The 18129-nt window shown below is 35.1% G+C and overlaps 1 protein-coding gene and 1 long non-coding RNA gene across 5 annotated transcripts in view; both read left to right on the forward strand.

The window, feature by feature from the left end:
• Positions 1–7465, forward strand: part of gripap1 (GRIP1 associated protein 1) — a 42850-nt gene extending 35385 nt beyond the window's left edge. For all 3 annotated transcript variants that reach the window (XM_043247177.1, XM_043247179.1, XM_043247178.1), the window contains one exon: positions 5517–7465. In XM_043247177.1, the coding sequence (XP_043103112.1) occupies positions 5517–5597 (81 nt within the window). In that variant the 3' untranslated portion in view covers positions 5598–7465. The remainder of the gene's footprint in view (positions 1–5516) is intronic.
• A 1692-nt stretch (positions 7466–9157) lies between these two features.
• LOC122350971 lies at positions 9158–17581 on the forward strand. 2 transcript variants are annotated; one of them, XR_006251664.1, is made up of 4 exons: positions 9158–9800; positions 9899–10036; positions 13947–13983; positions 16903–17581. It is a non-coding gene; the product is annotated as an uncharacterized LOC122350971 (long non-coding RNA). The 2 variants fall into 2 exon arrangements; XR_006251665.1 differs by lacking the exons at positions 13947–13983; positions 16903–17581 and adding exons at positions 10627–10678; positions 10776–10921.
• The last annotated feature ends 548 nt before the right edge of the window (positions 17582–18129 follow it).

The following is an 18129-nucleotide window of genomic DNA, read 5'->3' on the forward strand; positions in this document are numbered from 1 at the left end:
AGGCTTTTAACATACGGTGTCCTTTTAAACTTTTAAGACTTTTTTTTTTTTAAAAAGCCAATGCTGTTTGATAAAAAACACTGATTTAAATTCTTGGTCACACTTCATATTAGGTGGCCTTAACTGCTATCTACTTACACAAAAAAAAATAAGTTCAATGTACTTATTGTTCATATTTTACTGCAAAACACTTTTGCTGCTATTGAGGTGGATACGGGTGAGGTTAGAGGTGGGTTTGGTGGTACGAGTAGGTTTAAGGATAGGTTAAGGTGTAATGGATGGGTCAACAAAAAATTATTACAGATGTAATTACATATAGGTATTTTTAAAAATATAAGTACAATGTAAAAACATGTACACAATAAATGCATTGTACCGAATTATTAATTTAACTTCGAGTACATAGTAGTTAAGGCCACCTAATATAAAGTTGGACCAAATACTTTGTTGCATACTCAGTTTTACACATTTTTAAATAAATTCTCAATTCTGCTCAAAAGTGCAAAAAAGTAAAGATTTCAAGTGTGCTCTATTAGTAATGGCCAAGTTCCTCGGCTTATCTTTGATTCAGAAAAAAGACTTGCTTTTGATGCTTCATGGGGAATAAAGAGCTCAACCGTGTTGAGCAATGACTCATTCAGGTGAGTAGAGGTGAAGTGACCATGAGTTTTCCTTCTGCAAGAAAAAAGATGACTGAAGTCACCATGACAGCGTGATCGACAGACTGTGTGTTCGGACGTGTGTGTGTGTGTGTGTAGGTGGCTTGCTGTGATATGGTCCTGAGACTCCACTGAGAGGTCTTATTCATCAGCAAGCAGAGGGTGGGTGTGTTGTTAATGCTAAAACGTTTCTAGGAGCAGGAATAGAAAGTGCACGTCAAGGCAGCCAGCAGGGTGATGCGTTTGATGGGATTACACCATCACACAGATTGACTAATGACAATTAACCTCTCACACCCCTCTTGATATTTCCAGAGCCGCACGTCGTTAATGGCTGGTTTGTTCCTGTAGTGAAGCCATGTGTTGGTTTGTTTGAGTTATATTACAAACTGTAGCATCTGCTGTGATATTATAGTCTCTTATGCTCACCAAGTTGCATTTATTTGATTAAAAATAAAGTAGAAACTGATACATTTTTCTCAGAATTCTTAAAAAGACGGCTTTTATTTGATAAAAGACATCTTTTATAATATTATAAATGTCAATTTATTGCATTAACATTGATAATAAGAAATACTATTAATGAGCATGTTAGAATGTTTTTTTTAAGTATCATGTGACACTAAAAGCTATAAAGAAATGCCTGCTGAAAATTTAGCTAAAACTGTGGATAAAACAGTACATTTATGATATATATCACAAGGCTGGAAACAAAACCCAAAAATGTCTTAAAGATTATATAACCACATAGTAATGTCTGTTTTTTGTATAATCCAGTGATTTAAATAACAAATAAAAGGTACTTCGTTTTATTATATCTCTGTTTAAATGGAGCTGGATGGATGCAAACGAATGAATAAGTCTGGAATCGGTGCAAAAACTGAAGCTTCACGTTACGTAAGTCTTGAGTTAAAAACAAAAGACTCGAAACAGTAATACATTATACATTTGATTGGATGAGCCACGTTCAGAGACGGTATGTGCGCACCTGCCACTTCGCATTCGTTACATTCTTTATTAATGCACCAATGTGTGATGCATGGTGCTCTGTTTTGTGAATGCGAATAAAATCCTTACTGAGGGGGCGTTTGAGCCGAAGTGAGGCCCGGAGACAGTCTGGATGTTGGCGGAGTGCATTTTGTGTGTGCGTGTGCCCAGGGGGAGTTGTAGGTTACAAAAACACCCTGCCGTAACCTTGGCAGAGACAAACGATGCAAACTAAGACCAGGATGGAGTGACGATCCCTCTGCATAGCTCGGCCATTACTAAGAACAGAAAGTTTCCTGCAACGCAAACCTTTCTAAATCGATCCACGAATATCTTAGGAAGCTTTTGAAGATCTGGTCAACTTCAGCAGTGGACATGTTTGAAGTTTGATACTTAAAAAGACATAGTTGCAACTTAAAAGTCAGTTGCAAGCTGTAGTATGCACACACCTGTAAACTTTGGAAGAATAATGGTTTCATTTGATTATCATTATTACCAAATGTAGTCCTTAAGTGCTTAATAGCTAAAAGCATTAGCAATATATATATATATATATATACAGACGTGGACAAAATTGTTGGTACCCTTTGGTCAATGAAAGAAAAACTCACAATGGTCACAGAAATAACTTTAATCTGACAAAAGTAATAATAAATAAAATTCTATAAATGTTAACCAATGAAAGTCAGACATTGTTTTTCAACCATGCTTCAACAGAATTATAAAAAAATAAACTCATGAAACAGACCTGGACAAAAATGATGGTACCCCTAACTTATATTTTGTTGCGCAACCTTTTGAGGCAATCACTGCAATCAAACGCTTCCTGTAACTGTCAATGAGACTTCTGCACCTCTCAGCAGGTATTTTGGCCCACTCCTCATGAGCAAACTGCTCCAGTTGTGTCCGGTTTGAAGGGTGCCTTTTCCAGACTGCATGTTTCAGCTCCTTCCAAAGATGCTCAATAGGATTGAGGTCAGGGCTCATAGAAGGCCACTTTACAATAGTCCAATTTTTTCCTCTTAGCCATTCTTGGGTGTTTTTAGCGGTGTGTTTTGGGTCATTGTCCTGTTGCAAGACCCATGACCTGCGACTGAGACCAAGCTTTCTGACACTGGCTAGTACATTTCTCTCTAGAATTCCTTGATAGTCTTGAGATTTCATTGTACCCTGCACAGATTCAAGACACCCTGTGCCAGACGCAGCAAAGCAGCCCCAGAACATAACAGAGCCTCCTCCATGTTTCACAGTAGGGACAGTGTTCTTTTCTTGATATGCTTCATTTTTTCGTCTGTGAACATACAGCTGATGTGCCTTGGCAAAACTTCGATTTTTGTCTCATCTGTCCACAGGACATTCTCCCAGAAGCTTTGTGGCTTGTCAACATGTAGTTTGGCATATTCCAGTCTTGCTTTTTATGATTCGTTTTCAACAATGGTGTCCTCCTTGGTCGTCTCCCATGTAGTCCACTTTGGCTCAAACAACGACGGATGGTGCGATCTGACACTGATGTTCCTTGAGCATGAAGTTCACCTTGAATCTCTTTAGAAGTCTTTCTAGGCTCTTTTGTTACCATTCGGATTATCCGTCTCTTAGATTTGTCATCAATTTTCCTCCTGCGGCCACGTCCAGGAGGTTGGCTACAGTCCCATGGATCTTAAACTTCTGAATAATATGTGCAACTGTAGTCACAGGAACATCTAGTTGCTTGGAGATGGTCTTATAGCCTTTACCTTTAACATGCTTGTCTATAATTTTCTTTCTGATCTCTTGAGACAACTCTTTCCTTTGCTTCCTCTGGTCCATGTCGAGTGTGGTACACACCATATCACCAAACAACACAGTGATTACCTGGAGCCATATATATAGGCCCAATGGCTGATTACAAGGTTGTAGACACCTGTGATGCTAATTAGTGGACACACCTTGAATTAACATGTCCCTTTGGTCACATTATTTTCAGTGTTTTCTAGGGTACCATCATTTTTGTCCATGCCTGTTTCGTGAGTTTATTTTTTTAAATAATTCTGTTGAAGCATGGTTGAAAAACAATGTCTGACTTTCATTGGTTAACATTTATAGAATTTTTATTTATTATTACTTTTGTCAGATAACAGTTATTTCTGTGACCATTGTGACTTTTTCTTTCATTGACCAAAGGGTACCAACAATTTTGTCCACGTCTGTATATATATATATATATATATATATATATATATATATATATATATATATATATATATATATATCATGATGATCATCTTCATGCTTTGGATTACATGCACTTAAACGTGTTGAATGCTGCAGCTGATTCAGAAACACAGTGAAAACGATCCTGCAGGCTGCTGCAGCAGTGAGCGCCCGTGATGAATCTAGTTCGTTGACAGACGATTAGGCATTCATTTTTCCTGCAGACAAGATGAGAAAAATCTAGAGATGCTCAAAAGCCAATAAGCTCAAGCTACAGCAGTTCAAGACGTGGTCAGAAACTTTTCTTTCTGTATGTCTGTCTCTCTGTTTCTCATGGTGCTCATTACACCATCAAAACCTTTACCCTTGTAAAGTGCTTTTTGAAGTTTATATCACACTTTATAATGCTCTCCAAGTCAAAGACAAATCTCACTAAGATACATTTGTCTTCAGGGACCAGTTTCATAAACATATCCACTGTGTTGAGCTGTTTGATTAAATTAGCAGTTAGCCAAGAGGTAATCAGTTTTGTTTTTCAGATTCAAATTGGGACAATCTACCTTTTTGTAACTCATTTAAAAAAAGTTATGAGCAGAATAGAAGAGAAAGAAATGACATCTCTCAAGGCTAGTCTAAGTTTATAATTAGATATAATTTGTAACTTTTTTAAATTAAAATTATTCACCCAACCATAGCCCAGATTCATTTTTAGGACCTCATTTTCATTTTATAATACATTATTAATACATTATTTATACAGTAACAAAATGTTGTTTTTTTAATATATATAATATATTTAATATATATAATATATTTTCAGTAATTATCAGTTGAAATTATTAATAGATTGACATTGCCAATTACAGTATTTTTTACAGCAATACAATTTTTACAAATTAAATTTACATAAAGCCTTGCATAGTTTTATGGTGTATAAATATTTTTCCTTTGAATGGGTCATTTTTCAATATTTTCAATATTGTAATTAGATATGTGCATATTTTCAGTTAAAATGATTCAAACTAATTTTCAAATCAAATCAGATTTTATGCAAAATATACCATATAATTTTAGATGTATTATACTTTATTGCATTGAGCTATATTTTGAATAATGCTATGTAGTCTGTCTTTTCATTTTGGGGGGAATATTGACACGCTTTTGCAGAGAAAACCATCAATGGGGAAGCCATAACTACAGACCAAAATGGCCACCGTTATGGACTTTGGACGTCTTTTTCTAATCCAACGAGCAACCATCTCATGAATATTTACTGGCAGTTGGGGCCGCCAGCCCAGAAACAAACAGCCCACTTAATATTTGATGGCTTTTTTTGCTTTAGTCTGAGCACACGGTGCATGCAACGCTGCCTCTGCTGTGGTGTGTGCGAGCATGTGTTTGTTTGTGAGAGAATGAGAGTATAATACCATGCGAGATTGCAGCTAAACTCGGGCCTGACTGCCTAATGGGACCTTCGTACCTTTCTTCTTTTTTTTAAAACCAACATATTTTGGGTGGGCTATTCTGGGTTGCTTTCAAGCTAATACGTACAGCTTAGCAGGAGGGAGGAACTGTAAAAAAAAACAAACAAAAAAAAACATTTACAGTACACAACTACCACACATTTTAAACCGTGTACTGCTCAACAGAATCACTTGAAATTCTTGGTTTGGTTTGCAGGATCTGGAAGTTTTGTCTCAGGAGATCGTGCGTTTGAGTAAAGACACCACCCCTGCGGAAAACTCCAAAGCCACGGGATAAAACTGGACGCCGTCCACCCGATGATTCAGTACCTTTCTCTTTGTCTTTTTCTCATCTCTTCACGGCTACCAGGAGGAAACTACATCCATCTCCTACAAAGACCTCCGGCAATCTCAGACGTACCAGGTGCACAGAGGGTCAAAACAGATCTGTGATTTACATACTACTGAATGTAACGTAACACTTTATATGTTTGTTTGTCTGTGACGGGACAGTACTGTTAGAAAAAAGGTCCGTCGAGCAAACCCTGGCTGCTTGACATCCGTGAGTGCTCGGGACAGTGGCATGGCCTCGGTGATCCGACCCCACCACTAATTCCCCCCACCGTTCAGGAAAGCGCGTCTAATGTTGGCATCCTCAAAAATCGCTCTCACTGTTGTGTTGCCTGTTTTGTATATTCGATTCGCTAAAGACACTTACTGTACGTGTGAATGTGTGTGTATATGGGGCGTATTTATTCGTGCCAGAGAATCCAAATATCATCACGTCTACATCTCTACAGTATGCTGCTCGTATCTGAAAGAAACCGGCTGATATCTCAAGTTCTGCAGTTCGTTATATCAAAAAAAAAAAAAGCAGGAAGTTTTTCCGGGGCGTGAGCGGGAGAGCGTGCATTTAATTGCTGCGATAATTATCGGAGCAGTTTTGCGGGGCTCTCAAAATGTTCCCGTGAAGGAAAGCGGCTCCCTGGACTCCCCTCGTTAAGAAGCAATCTCTCCGCAGCTTAACGACTCAATTTGACACCTCTCTGTCTGCCTCAGAACTGACGGCGCTGTTGGGGAACGGACCAGTTTCTCAGCGCGCACTTGATTCCCATGAGAAGCTAACCGCTTGTTTTAGTGTGTAACACCACCAGTTTGTTTCGTTCACATCAACCCCCCGTCGTCTTTTTTGAACTCGATCCCGTTTTTATTCACTCAGTTTTTGCGAACATTTTAAATTCTGACGCACAGAATTGTTTTATGTGGAGAGTGCGACGTTCATTTAATCGTTGGTCCTCAGGCTCCGTGTTTCGGATCCACGGTGTCTTGATTTTTTCCAATCGTTTACCAATGAACTACAGCTCTTAACGTCATATTTCATGTAACGCAAATGAAAGCTCTTAACTGAGTTGGCGAAATATCAGCCTCTTTTTCATTCACGGCAAATTAAATACATATGCTCCATTTTACGTGCAATGAATATTGACCAATAATTTGTTTCGTTTGTTCCGATCATAGTAGATTAAACATTTCACGTGAGATTATGGATTCAGCGTCCACCTTATTCCTCGGTTCTGTGTTAATTTAGAGATATATATAAATGTATGTTCATCTTGGCACAATGATGTTTTATGATTTGTGAGATGTGAACGATTAGCAGATCTTTGCAATGCTTTAAGCTTTATTACAACAACGGTTTGTTTCCATGTTCTTGGCTCATGAGCTTGACGTTTGTGCATGGTGCGTTAAATGCCTGTCAAAGCCCTGTCTCTGGCTTCTTAAGGAAATCCTGACGGAATGCTTTTCCATATTCCTTTCGTTTATACCATACAGTAGGAAAATTCTATTCTTTTTTTCCACAATGGAGGAAACTGACATATCGATTCACTTAGATGATTGCACTCAAACGAATGAAGGATGTTTGCCTTGAAGCTCAGAGTTGTTTCATTTCTTTGCCTTTTACTCTTTTAATCTAATATCTGCCAAACAAGCTCTTCTTTAAATAAGATCATCTTTTAATCATCACTAACTACATGTAAGCAGATTCTATTATTAACGTCCGATCTCCCACTACATCTCTACGGCTAATATTTATTTATGTGCATTTCATCGTCATGTTCAGACTTCCATAACTTGCAGTGATAATAAAGAATGGCTGGAAAAACAGTCTCTGGGTGTCATGCTTTCTTTACAATGTATATGACAGATGCTTTTTATTGTGTACTTTTTTTTTTTGTATTGTCACAGGTGTGCCCTGGGAGTCAAACCAATGACATGCCGTACCAGCTGAGTTAGAGGAACCACAATTCGTACATCACAAAGGTTTTGTTTCTTGAAATGTAATGGTTTTATTTACATCTGATAACGTTCCCAGAATTCATAGTAATGACAAAGAGGTTTCAGTGAGCAATGCGTTTCTTTGTGTCATGAGTAATATAATAATGTAAAGAACATCTGTGCAATCAAAAGATTCGTTGGATGTTAAAGGATCTTAATGGGGTCCTCTTTATCAATCGAGAATCTTTATTTTTAAGAATTTAGAATTTAAAATTCTGTTATTATTGACTAGTGTTGTCAAACAATTAATTGCATCCAAAATAAAGGTTCTTGTTTACAAAAGAATAAAAATATTAAAATTAGTACACACACATGCAATTTTATATTTTACAAAATTGCTATTTATATATTAAATATGTTCATATGTAATATAAACAAATTTGGACCCGCCTGACTATTTTTTTTTTTTCTTTTTTACTGTAATGTTTTGTTTTCCGCAGAGGTAAGTCAGACAGGTTTGGGATGATAAATGCTGGTTCCTCCCCAGGTCAGTGGGCTATACACACAAGTGCACAAGTGTTTGTCTAATGGATTGGTTAATCTCTCTTCTGACGACAAGCTGTGTTTACCGCACTATCAATGATGCCTGTAAGAACCGTGTAAACAAATGACACGAATCATTGAGCAGAGTTTAATTGGAGCCGTTCAAATACTGCTGTCATCTTTGTCTTCGTCACTGTTCAGTGAGTGTGATCCCTAATCAACACTGCATTGCTGAAGGGCTCTGCTCTGCATTGGGTTTCATTCTTACAATGACCAAATGCCTCATTAAATAGACAATCAAGGAAGACTTAAAAGGTTTTAAAATTGGGTTTCAGTTTATTATATTCTCGTTTACAGAGGTGGGGGTCACAACATTGCCACACCAGCCAATGGTGAGTAAATGGAGAAAATTTACTGGCCATAAATATTCATCAACTGTCATGAAGAAGCTTGTTAAAGTAAGATTTTTTTAATATTTATCTTTAAAATACCTATGCAATTCTATTAATTTACGTTTGTAGAATCTATCAACTATAAAAAAATTTTTTTTTAAATATTAAATTGGCTATTTTAAAACATATGGCTATTTTTCTAATGCAAAAACAAAAATATATTAAAAGAATGTTTTTTTTTTCCCTTTTTGGTATCAGTGTACATAGACTATATATATATATATATATATATATATATATATATATATATATATATATATATATATATATATATAATGCATTAAAAGAGACAGTCAAATTTTATAATGCATTTTTAACTTCTGGATTATGAATACCTTAGGAATATATTATCTCTCTCACTATATCTATCTATCTATCTATCTATCTATCTATATTATAAAATGCATTATAAAATTTGACTGTCTTTTTTTTAATGCATTAAAATGTTTGAGATGCAATGATGAGGAATCTATAATGTATTAAATATATGTAGTTACAATTATTGTTTCAAGTGTGGCATAACTAGTGCATTAAGAATGCTTTTATGATGCATTACATGAATACAGTTTTTGCATTGTGGCTACAATATAGATACAATAAGTTGCCAAATCTGAATCTGTGAGTCATTTTTAAACCGGTTTGCTTAAACCACTTCACATTGGGTGGTTAATTTGCTTTCATGTGGTGCATTAAAACCATTTAATGTACAGCTATCATTGGATTATCCCTTATGAAATCAATGCAAATGTGGTACACCTCTTCAACTGCCAAAAACAGTACTCTTCAACACAATTATAAAGTGTTTATTTTATTTAATAGCATAAAATGCGATAACTCTCGGGTCACTAAAATGCACACTCATGAGTAATAAACAGGGCATTAGTGGATTGACTGATATCAAATCAATACCTAATAAAGGAAGGAATTATTCAGGACAGAAAAGTAGTAGGACTGAACCTTTCCAATGGTTGCTCATTAGTTTAAGTTGCAGATTTAATGTGGCCGAGGGGCTCTTCAGCATCTTAAGTGAAATGATTAAAACATTGATTTGTAGTCAGCACACCTACACCTCAGAACATAACACTACGTCACGGTTAAAACTCTCCTGTGAGCTCCAGCTTCTTGTGTCAGTCTACTTTTTGACTGTTTTATCATTACAGGTGACTAGGGATATTGTGCATTGATTGGAGCAGCTTTCACATAATTGTCTTTGCTTCTGGTTATTGTTTGTGAGTATGGAGGGTCGGGCAGCTTTAAACTCAAAGCTTTAGAAAGATCGAAACCACTGTTGTAACTCTACTGTCTGCTTTTGTGTCTTTTGCTGCAGTAATTTAGCCGCAAATCCTTGTATTGACATCAGAGTTGTAGAAATTGAACGCAAGGGTTGTCAGATGGAAAAGGCTGGAGAATTACTCCCAAGGGTGTTGGACAAAACACCCATTCCAATGCTCCCATGATGCCTTTGGTAAGTGGTTTTCCAACAGTCAATGAAACACTTCATGTGTCTTCCTAATCCCTCTTTCTGCTGAGGGTCAGTTTGATTTTTAAATGGCTTGAAACCAGTTTTAACAGTAATGCATAAAGTAGCACGAAGGAGTTCTGTCAAACAATTAATCGCATCCAAAATAAAAAAAAATGCATAATATGTGTGTATTGTGTATATTTATTATATATAATTCACACATGCAGCATATGTTTAGAATTTTTTACATGTACTATATATATTAATATTCATATAATTTATATACATTCATATTCTGGAAATGTTGAGACATTATATAGAGTTACAACAGTGGTAAAAGAATTTCAAATCACATGAGCCAATAATTTATTCCCAGTAAAACATGTAACATAACAAATATAAAAAATTTGGAATATTACAATTGTATGCACAAAATGAACTGATTTAAAATTGAATGTCTTCTACGGGTTATGCTTTTCTGTAGGTTTGATGTTGGAAATTGGTCCCATTCTTGCCTGATACAGGTTTCAAACTAGTTTGTGGTCATCTTTGATGTATTTTATGTTTAATGATACACCAAATATTCTCTATAGGTGTAAGATCAGCACCCGGACTCTACAAAGCCATGCTGTTGTGATAGCTGCAGTATGTGGGTTTGCAATTTCTTGCTGATATAGATGTCATCTGAAGGGAAGAATATGTTGCTCTAAAACCTTTATCATTTCTATCACTTTATCATCAGGTTTCATTATTCATAGTGTCTTCCAAAAGATGCAGTCTGCCCTTACTGTATACACTTCTGCACAACCATACCATCAGAGATGATCTGAACACTGATAAAACGCTTGGAAGGTCTCGGAAGGTGTGATTTCCAGCAAGAATGTCAAATTTGGACTCATCTGACCATAGAACACTTTTTCACTTTAAAACAGCCCTTTTTAAATGAGCCTTTCCCCACAGGACCTGACAGTGCTTTTGGACCACGTTCACATGTGGCTTCCTTTTTGCATTATAGAGCTTTAGTTGGCATCTGCAGATGGCATGGCAAATTGTGTTTACCGACAGGGATTTCTGGAAGTATTCCTGGGCCCATTTAATAATATCAATGACAGAATCGTGCAGATGAGTGATGCAGTGTCCTCTGCAGTGCCTGAAGACCACGGGTATCCAAATAAGGTCTTCAAGATTTCTCCAGCTTGCCTTCTTTCACAGCTTGTCCATCTTTACTTCTGAGACATCCCTTTTATAGCTGATGTCATTTAACTTAATTAATTGCTAGATGTTCTTTCAGCTGAATCTTTTCCAAATTTATTGCATTTTCAGCCTTTGTTGCCCCCGTTCCAACTTTTCTGAGATCCGGGTGCTTCACAATTACCAAAGCAGAACTTTTCTGTCTAAATGGTTCCACAAAGAACCTCACCATCTGAAGAACTTTTCTGTTTCACAAAAGCTTCTTTGTGGCTTAAAATGGTTCTTCAAATGATAAAAAAGGTAAGAAACAAATGGTTTTTTTAAAGAACCTTTGTCTGAATGGTTCTTTGTGGAACCAAAAAATGGTTCTTCTAAGGCATCGCTGTGAAGAACCTTTTAAACACCTTTATTTTTAAGAATGTAACATTCAGTTGCTATTTCGTTTATTTACTTTCTTTGGGATTAACGCAATGTTGTAGTGCATTACTTTCAAAGGTAACTTTTCCCAACACTGCTTGAAACACTGGTTAAACTTTTCTTTCTTTCGAAAGATGTGGTGTTGCGTACTCCAGATGTAAAAAATGGTCGTAATCTAGTGTTAATATAGATGTAAAAGGTTAAGCAGTTTTGAACATCTAAATTGATAAGAACAAAGGACAAACGAGGCTTTCAGAAATAGTTTTGCGTTCCTTGCACGTTTCTGTTTCTATATTTGCATTTGAGGATATTGATCACAGCATTTAATCTGTCCAGAAAGAGTTGTACTGTGCTTCAATGTTCTCAAAATATTTTGCCTGCGCATTTCCATAGTTAGAAAGCAAACAGATCTCGTTGCCTCTGTCCTCTAGAAAGGTTTTAGGTGTCAGATCACTCTGATGTATTTAAAACCCAGATGATATGACCCTGGATTCTGACCCTTCATTGGGAGTGTTGGTATCCTTGACAGATACACAAAAAAAATGTATCCAGGCTGAAGTAGGACAGACTATTAAAGATTAACTCGAGGTGAGGTGCATGAAATATTGAATATGAGCAGCAAACAGGGGCTAGTTAAATGGGTTACGTAAATATTGCGAAATGCTGCTGGTCCCAGTTGTCTGTAAGGAAACAGTTGGCTGGGACTGCCCAAATGTCAAGAAATGGACTTCATTGCCCCAGCAGGGTTTTTTTTTTTGTCTTCTTTAAGAATTGACCCTTTGTATTTTGTCTGACGAACAGACTGATTATAGATTAATGTTGGCAAACTTGACAAATAGTGTTTATGGACATCTTTCTGCGGTTGAAACAAGATACCTTCTGATGTTCATTCATATTTATTTCAGGCTATGACTAGTAAAGGGGAAGATCTCATTGGTTCACACGACCCTTGAACTGAGATACTACAGCGACACCGCGACTCGTTAAAGAGCAACAAAAATGTTTTTTGTTGTTTGAATTTCTTTAAAAATGACAACATTTGAAAGCTGAGGCTTGTTTTATAGCAAAAGCAACCTGTTCTGTCTTGTCTAAAATTAATTTAGCATAAAAATGATCAGCCACTTTGAAACAAAATGAAATGTCACTATGCACCTATTAATTTATTTTTATGTTCAGTCACAAAATTTTAATAAAACAGATTTGTGAGTTGAGTTTAGATATGCTTTTATTTAGGCTATGGGTTATTAGCGATAGTTTACCGAAAACTAAAATGAAAACCATTCAAACATTTTTATTATTTAAAATAAGTGCTAACTGAAAATACAAAGACATTGTTTCTAAATTTAATTCCATTTAACTTAATGTGCTAAAAAAATTAAAGTGGAGGAATCAAAAAGGGTTTATTATCTATCTAAAACTGACATAAAATGTAAAAACATGCACACAAAGTATTAATAAATAATAATAATAAAATATTAATAAAATTTAAAATGAAAACGGAATATAAAAATGCAAATAAAAATAACAAGTAACACCATTTCTACAAGTGTTGCGAAACCTCATGTAGCATGATTGGCAAATAATACTTGGTGCATTTTTTTATTTATTTTTTTTACTTCCCAGAGGAGTTGGTACGTTCTTTCATCGACCAATTGTACAAAATATATACAAGTTTCAGACCTTATTTTATGCTGTATGTATTTAAAAAAAAAGTGCCGCAGTCCATTTTTGAGCTCTATTGTAAATAAAGGGCAACATCATTTATAAATTAGTTTCCCTCAAGCAAGCAGTCATTGTGTTTGCTGTTTTTTTTTCTCTTGTTGATATTGTGTCACGATAGGAATAACGCATCTGTTTTCCCCAGTGTTCAAAAGACCCCTTGTGGACTCATTAAATTACTTTGCCTAAACATAAGGTTATGAATATGAAGTAAAGCTAATGAGTGTGTTCTATTAATGAAAAATGGACTTTTATGAAAAGAAGTTCTCACGTCCTTTTGGCGTGTTTTTTTTTTTTTTTTTTCCTCTTTCCTTTTTCTCCACCACTGGGAATGGAAGTGTCTTAAGGTGAACTCAAGTTTCAACAGAGTTCAGCTGGTGAAAGAAATCGACAAATTCAGATGTTAAGGCTAATTGAACTGACACTCCAACAACCTTTGAAATCTGTTTTTAATTAAAGGCAGCATGCTGAGGTGCCTGGTGTTAAACTTTCATAATTACACTGCCGCAGACACCGTCTCCGTGTAAGATTTAGATAACGGCCTTCAATGCACCATCAACTAACTGCATCTCATTTCTCATTGCAGCCCAGTCCTTCAACGCCGCTTCACTCGTTCAGAGCTTGTGAGTAATTCTCGATATTACTGGCTTTGATATGCTGACTCTTGCCAAGAACGTTTTACACATTTGTAGCTTTTTATTTTTTTCCCTGAAGACCACTTATGATCTCAGTCAAGGTTTTTTTTTTTTTTTTTTGTTTTCACCAAAAACAGTCATAATTTTGTTTTACATGACTGTTATCCACCCACTCTGACCCTTCAAGTCAGCTTTCACAACTACGTTTTACTTCCGTAATGTGATGTATTTCTAAACGGGATATTCAGTGAAGCAAAGATGTGGGATGTGAGTTGATTTTATCCGTCTGGAATTGATGTGATGATGAATGGCATTTCACACATTTTTGAGAGATCGTGTTTAATCTCTTGAGCTTCTCCATGTATGCCAATGGTAACATTTTGTCATCATCAGTTGTTGTAACTGCCTTAATTAACAGTATCCTAAAACAATGGCCAAATTATTATTTGCTTATCAGTTAATGTGATTTATATTTTAAAATAAAATTCTAAAAATGCTGAATATATTATAAAATTATACATATATAATGAATAAACAATGTTATTATACTTCTGCATTATATAATTATATTAGTATTTTTAAAATTAATTCATTCTAAAATATATTCACTGCATGTTTTGGTTCATCATATATTTTTAAATTTAATAAATTTTCTATATATATATATATATATATATATATATATATATATATATATATATATATATATATTATGTATATATTATGTGTATATATATATATATTATGTATATATATATATATATATATATATATATATATATATATATATATATATATATATATATATATGTATGTATGTATATGTATGTATGTATATGTATGTATGTATATATGTGTATATATGTATATATGTGTGTATATATATATATATATATATATATATATATATATATATATATATATATACAGTACAGACCAAAAGTTTGGACACACCTTCTCATTCAAAGAGTTTTCTTTATTTTCATGACTATGAAAATTGTAGATTCACACTGAAGGCATCAAAACTATGAATTAACACATGTGGAATTATATACATAACAAAAAGTGTGAAACAACTGAAAATATGTCTATATTCTAGGTTCTTCAAAGTAGCCACCTTTTGCTTTGATTACTGCTTGGCACACTCTTGATGAGCTTCAAGAAGTAGTCACCTGAAATGGTCTTCACTTCACAGGTCTGCCCCTGTCAGCTTTTTTTTTTTATGATATGGCCCTTTAAAATAACCCCTGGCTGTGCACCTGCTTTAAAAAGAGCAGACTGACATATGAGCGACTGTCTGACCAACACGAGCTTCACAAAAGTCTTTTCATCCATATTTGATGATAAACAGCAGCAGCAGAGAACTGTACTGTAGTGCTGGCCGTTTGGAGACAGTTTCCATAAAGGAAACTCAAAGAGTGAACGAAATGGCCTGCAGCGTATGTAGTTCCCCTCGTGTGGAGCAGGACTGATGTGCTTCTTTTATGATTGTGCTGCATGAGCTCAAACGTCCCTGACCGTCTCACCCTCGCACATGATGCGCGGTTCCCCTGCCCATGTGGCCACTCTAGGGTTAATATTTCATGACGGAGAGATTATTTTTAGATTTCTGCTGTGGGTAGGACATTTCCACATATTAGCTACATTGATTACCGCTTTGACCAACTGCATATTAGGTAATATAAAACTGAGATTCTGATTGCGCAGTGTTCTGTCTCTGCTATATTGTCGGTGTAGTCACAAAAATGCATTTGTTGCTTTTTCTTTTTCATTTGAATCTATTACAGTGCAATAATGCATTACATGCAATGAATTTATACTTGAAAAATTAGTTTACTCAATCCATTTTTATTGGGAACACACTGGGACACACTTTACAATTCAGTGGGAACTTTTGTTGTCAATAAAGAATCTTTATTTTTAATAACGTATCTTAAAAAATGGCATATGCTTAGTTTTTGTAGTTTTGTTCTGTCCTGTTTATTCCATTTACTTCTACAGTAGTGGTCAAAAGTTTACACCCCCCCCCCCCTCCTTGAGGAATCTGCAAAATGTTGATTATTTTGCCATAATGCATGTTATCGTTTATTTAGTACCAACCTGATTCACATTTTATTCACATAAAAGACAGAGAAAATAATAGTTGAATTTATGAATATGACCCTGTTCAAAAGTTTACACCCCCTTGATTGATAGACTGTGTTTGATCCACAGCTGTGTTTTTTTTTTTTTTTTTTTTTTTTTCCCTTGTTTGTCCTGAACAGTTGAACTTCCTGCTGTTCTTCAGAAATTAACTTTGGGTCACACAAATCCAGCTTTTTTCTTGTTTGTAAGGATTTTTGTGTATTTGAACCCTTTCCAACAATGACTGTACGATTTTGAGATCCATCTTTTCACATCGAGGACAACTGAGGGACTAATATGTAACTATTACAGAAGGTTTAAACAATCACTGATGCTCCTGAAGGAGGGAAGAAGAAAAAAAAAAAAAAAAAAAAAAAAAAAAGAGGGGGTGAAAACTTTTGAACAGATCCTACAGAAGATAATTACATGTCTTCCCAGAAGACAAAATAAGTTACATTCAAAAAGCTTTCATCCCAGCCCGGTTCTTCATATGTTGTTTTTCTTTACTATATTTTCTATACTCTAAAATAATTAACATTTTACATATTCTGCAAGGGGAATGTAAACTTTTGACCGCAACTGTAGTTGGTTAAGTAACAAAAACTATTATTTAACTATCATTATTATTATTATTATTCATATATTTTTATACAATAAAATACACACACACACACATATCACACACATCTTATTCTTAAAAGGTTTACTTAAATTGCCTTTATATTTTATTTTTCTTTCTAGAGAGAGAAAAACATTTACTGAAAACAGTCATTATTTTTGCAGGAATGTTTTTGCGGGTCAAAAAAACCCGACACTCTTCATCTTGAAGGCGCCGGCTGAAGGTCTCAGAGGTCTTGTCTGATGTCTTCCTCGCTTGTTGGCCATAAGCAGATGTGTAATACAAGGCAAGCAGAAGGTATCGAAAGGACTGATGAAGAAAAATGGAGGCAATCATTCGCTCGTCCTCAGCCTGTCACAACGAAATATAACTCAATTATTTCTTGTCAACAGATGAGAAATGTTGAACGTGGCATCAGAGTGGAACGGAGCCCGACTTTCACACCGAATGCGTTAAAAAATATAAGAATGCGTGTTGTGCTGGTGTGTGTGTGGCAGGCTGAAGTGTGTGGACAGATCTGTCACAAGCTGTTTCTGGAGAGCGTGGCACAGCGGGACGTCCCCGTGTGACAAAATGTCATTTAATTCAACGGTTGTTTTTTTGGCATCTTTCTCAGGATGGTTGTGTTTCGTTATTGTGTAACGTTATATGATTTCTGAGTGAAATCTACATTAGCGCCTGTGTTTCCCACACGTTAAGCACTTTTAGTTAATTAGAGTTATTGAGTAACTGTGTATGTAAATACACTGTAACGTGAAGACTGTAATATCCTTCACCTCATACTAAGCTTGAACAGGGCTTGATTTCCTTAAAGGAACAGCTCGCCTTGAATATAAACTCCAAACAGCATTTATTAATTTTTTTCACTGTGAAAACATGTTTTTACACCACTGTTCAATACATTTTTTTTTGTATTTGTTGTTATGCTCATCATTTATTTGTTTGACAATACAATAAAAACTGCAAAATATTAATAGAAGTTAAAATACCATTCCCTTTATTTGAAAATATTAAAAAAGCGGTGTCACGTGATCTTTCATAAATCGCTTTGTGTTTTGCTGCCCAAGAAACATTTGTTATCTTCAATCAGTTAAGCAGCATTTATTAGAAATATTATTTTTATTATAATAATATAATAATAATGTAAAAGTTTGCGGTCACTTTTGTTCAATTCAAATTCTAACAATAATTTACTAACCCCAAAACTTTGAGTATCAGTGCATAGAATATATATTTAAATTTGTATATTTAATATTTTAATTAATGCTTTATTATTTGATTTGTTTCATTAACACACACAGTTTTTCTATGGAGCAAATTTGAATTGAAATGTTCATGCTTTTACGAAATATTATTTTCATTCTTTGATTTTTATTCTTGTTTTATTAAAT

Source organism: Puntigrus tetrazona, chromosome 8 (assembly GCF_018831695.1).
Source record: "Puntigrus tetrazona isolate hp1 chromosome 8, ASM1883169v1, whole genome shotgun sequence".
NCBI classification, from domain to species: Eukaryota; Metazoa; Chordata; class Actinopteri; order Cypriniformes; family Cyprinidae; genus Puntigrus; species Puntigrus tetrazona.